This window comes from Pagrus pagrus (genome assembly GCF_965226575.1).
Source record: "Pagrus pagrus genome assembly, chromosome: 20".
Taxonomy (NCBI): domain Eukaryota; kingdom Metazoa; phylum Chordata; class Actinopteri; order Spariformes; family Sparidae; genus Pagrus; species Pagrus pagrus.
Genome location: NC_140207.1, coordinates 1,474,683 through 1,479,092, shown reverse-complemented (window position 1 = coordinate 1,479,092; position 4,410 = coordinate 1,474,683). Strand labels below are relative to the sequence as shown.

Sequence of the window (4,410 nt, the reverse complement as noted above, 5' to 3'; positions counted from 1 at the left end):
AAACAGCTGCTAAATGTTGGCAGGTAAGACTTTAGCACTTTAGACACAGAAGCAGACAGGCTGGTACAGCCATGCTGCCACAAACTGACACTTTGTACAAGGAAACAAACAACTGACTGTTTTGAAGCAGACGTGTGTTCAATTTCTTATAGACGTTATAAAAGCGATGTTGAGGTGACGGTGAAGCTCTTCAGGCCCTTGATGGACATGAAAAGTCTCCTGGTTGAATCCTCGGGACAAAACAGGAGGAACTGATCAAACGGTCTGCTTCTTCCATAAAAACTTAAAGTTACGAGACTGTGGATTTTTAAACTAAAAGAGAAATGTCAACTACAACTCCCAGGGTGCATTTCAGCCTAAAACATTCACAGTGAGTGAAGGTCAAAGATTACGGCTCTGAGAACTGATCCTGGGTCAGTTCTGGACGAAGCAGCAGTACTTTAAATCCTCTACATCTCCTCCACACTTCTGACTGGCTTCGTCTCCACAGCGTGCAGCAGAGGCAAACCAATACCAAGAGCCTGATTCCTAAAATTGATTGATTTTACAATGAAGTCTGGCAGCAGCAGTTTGAGACTGAAGTCTTGATCACAAACAAACAACATATTTATTTAAATTGGTGTGATCAGATAATTATTGAACCACCATGATGATGATTTTTGATCTTCCTGAAAGCTTCCTTCATCTCTCTGAACCTGTGTGTGTGTGTGTGTGTGTGTGTGTGTGTGTGTGTGTGTGAGTCGTGTTGACAGATCAAACAGATGTGGTCAGGTTTGTCAACAGGACGTTCTGTCAGAGGCGTTGGACTCCTGAACTTCGGCCCTCATGTAAAGATGATGGACAGGTGGAGACAGACGTGAGGACGAGGACGGGGACGGGGACGAGGACCTGACTGATCCCACGTACAGAAGAGACGCTGGCTCCTGTTCTGTATTCAGATCTCTGCCAAACACTAAATCTGGCATTAGCAGTGTGTTCCTGGCTAACTCAGCAGGTTAGCATTAACCACTGCTATTGGCAAAGTCACTGTTGATAGCAAACACTGCTAATATTTACATTAGCATGTTGACATCAGGATTACTATAATTGGCAACTTGGACAGCGTGTTAGCATCAGGTACAACTCTGCACATTGCTACTGCAATAACACTGCTGTAAGTGTTTCATTGACAAATGGCTAACATTAGCATGACCCATGGCTAACATGGCCTGTTAGCATTGAATACAGCTTTCTGGTGATTCCATTAGTAACAGCATGATGGTGCTAAAATTGACAGCATGCTAATGATAGCATGACTCATGGCTAACACGGGGATTCTGTTAGCATTAGCATGTTAACACGTTAGTGTTTGTTCTAGTGTTGAAATATTGCTAAAATTGGCAACAAGCTAGGTCTAATAATAGCATGACTCATTAGCATTAGCATGTTAACACTGATACAAGTGTTTCTTTGGGAAATGGCTAACATTAGCATTAATCACGGCTAATGCAGCATGTTAGGACTGAGTACGTCTCCCTGGTGATGTCATCAGTATTAGCATGTTGTGCTACCGTGGAACTGCTAACATGGTGGCGTATGTGTTGAAATGTTTTGTCTGAAACGTGTGAAAACAGAAGAAAGTCAGAGTCGATCTTTATCTAACAAAGAAAACTGACGTCACCGTTGGTTTGAATCACATTTTATTCATTTGGATCACTTTGACAAAAACATCTTTTTCTTAAATGAACTCTAAATGTTCCCGTAATCGTTCCACATCTCATCAACACATTCTCCTCAGACTGTTTTATAATCATTATGTTTTTGGCTGCAGAGCAACAAACTTTTCAAACAACATTTTAAAAAATTCAGTTCAGGATTTCATTTGAGAATTAATCTGACAAATCTCAAGTTTTCTGGCAGAAGTTTAGTTTTAAAGGATCATGAACAGAAGTTTTGGTTGTTTGGGTCAAACTTCTTAAAGTCACATCCACTGAACATCACAGATCATCAGTTTGCAAAACATTCAGCTGCATTCGAGTCATTTTCATCCATTTATTTCTGTATTCACTGAAAATGAATTAAGAGCTCAAAACTTCTCTGATTCCAGCTTAAGTGTGAATGTTTTCTGCTTTCTTTCCTCTGTGACAGTAAACTCTCTGAGGAAACACTGATCGACACACTTTCTTTAGCTGCAGTCCTGAATTAATGAACGAGTGGGTTTTGATAGTTGCTGTGTGTAATGCATCAGAGTGAGCTCAGTTATGAGGTAATGCAGTGTGGACATCACTTCACTCGATGTTCAAACAAGTTTTAAGAGTCTACAAACTGATTTTCATACAGAAATCAACAGAACAGATCAGACTGCAGCAGCTTTGTAAACTTTTATGATCATTCAAAGCTCAATGAAAAATGGATGAGAGCAGTAAGTTTGCAAAAATAAAGATCTCTGTAGCAACAGCAAAACTTCCACCACATCCTTTTTCTCATCAGCAGAATGAGTCTAGCAGCAGTGAGAGGACAGACTGTGACACTGATGAACGTTTTCCTTAAAGTCAGAACAGGATCAGTCTGTTTGTTTCCTCTGAGAGAGAGAAAGTCCATCAGTCCGAGTGGAGGTTCAGAAAAATATCCATAACTGATGTGAAACACATCTGTGAGCTTCAGCTCAGCAGGTGCTGCTGAGGCTGTTTAACCAAAGTAAGAAACAGTCAAGAAAACCTGAGCCGCACCCCTGTGGTTCCTCCGGATGATTCGGATCCTCTGACTGACATAAAACAAGTTCTGTGATCTCAAAACACAGAATCACTCAGATGAAGCCTTTAGTGAGCAGATGGAAAACAGCAGCCGCACATCTAAACATGTGTTTTCAGCAGAAGGGACAGATGGAGAGCTTTACGCACGGATATGTAGGTTTTACGCACAGATTTGTAGGTTTTACGGGTGGATATGTAGGTTTTACGCATGGATATGTAGGTTTTACGCACGGAGCTGTAGGTTTTACGCACCGGTCAGGTGGCGTGGAATGCGGCGCTGACAAAGGGCGTGGTGCTGGGCATGCAGCGGTACCTGAGGGTGTAGTTCTGCCCCTCGTTGTTGTCCCAGAACTCCCCCTCCTCGCTCCTCAGGTACACGGCGAAGTGCACGGCCGAGCTGGGGTCCATGAAGGGCGGCGTGTACACGGTGAAGATGAACCGCTCCCCCACGAAGCCCGGCTGATCCACGGCCACGGGCAGAGCCTGCGCGTCCACGTGGGAGAGCCAGTCGTTGAAGGTGTACCTCACCCCGACCTCTCTGTCGGTGCAGCCGGTGAAGACCCGGATCTGCCCCCGCACGTCGAACTGCGTGATGGTGACCTTCTCCAGACACACGCGGAGCCGCTGGACTCTCCGCTCCGCCTCTCGAGGCTCTGGGAAGCACGACACCAGCCGGTCCGTGTCCAGGCAGGACTTGAAGCTCTGGCACAGGTCGTTCAGTAAGTCCTGCTGCGGCGGGAAGCTCTTGTGTCTGGACAGAACTTTGCTCGGGATCTGCGGCTCCTCCAGCGAGCTGAAGTGTTTGACGCTGGCCAGGTTCAGACCCATCGAGTCGGCGAACTTCACCCGCTTCCTCCCGTCACTCCCGGAGTCCGCGTCCAGGAGCGCCGCCGGGTAGGCGGGCAGGGACTGGGCTCTCCTCCTGTCCCTCATAAATCTCTCCAGCCGTGAAGCGTCCACCTCGTCGTCCAGATCTTCCTCCTCGTCCTCCTCATCCTCCAGGCCGTTCTCCGTAGACTGCCCCGGGGAGGGCGACTGTCCCCCGGTGTGGATCTGGAGCGGTGAGCGGGACATTAGTGCCCTGCAGGCCGGTCCGGAGTCCGCGGGAGACCCGGCGCGGGGCGACTTGTATAGAGTAGAGACTCCCGCCCCCCGCAGAGGGCGACGTGGTGACAGCAGAGCGCGTGCACCCACAGAAACGTGCGCAGCGTCACGTCACGTCACCAACATCAACTTTCACCTGTTTGCGTGCAGAAGTCGAACTGTAAACAACAAACAAACATCTGTACAGCTCAGAACACTTTGTTACCTTCAGTGATGGAGACGTTCAGCTTCAACAGTTATTTTACTTTAAAAAACTAATGAGTCATAAACATTTATTAAAGGAGCAGTGTGTAGAAATGTGTTTTCTTTGTTTACATGTGGCGGACCCTGCCACCTCTCTGGCTTCAGACAGTGTTCTGGACGTTATTGTCCTCAGAGAGCAGCTGGTTGACTCGCTGATGGACACAGTGTGTTATTACCTCATTAATACTGTAAAGATTAAAATCATGAGTTTGAATTTCTTCTCCAAAACTACATAATGCTCCTTTAAACGACTGTAAAGCGTCAACAGTTTATTAAATATTAAATCATTTATAAACAACAAACAGTCAGAACTCAGATGAAGCTGCAGTTT

At 46.1% G+C, this 4,410-nt stretch overlaps 1 protein-coding gene across 1 annotated transcript; it reads right to left on the bottom strand.

Annotated features, from left to right (window-relative positions):
- Nucleotides 1-1,662: 1,662 nt before the first annotated feature.
- Nucleotides 1,663-4,154, bottom strand: ppp1r3g (protein phosphatase 1 regulatory subunit 3G). Its single transcript, XM_084340098.1, has one exon. The coding sequence runs from the start codon at nucleotides 3,804-3,806 to the stop codon at nucleotides 2,988-2,990; it is 819 nt and encodes a 272-aa protein (XP_084196224.1). The 5' UTR covers nucleotides 3,807-4,154; the 3' UTR covers nucleotides 1,663-2,987.
- Between the last annotated feature and the right edge of the window lie 256 nt (nucleotides 4,155-4,410).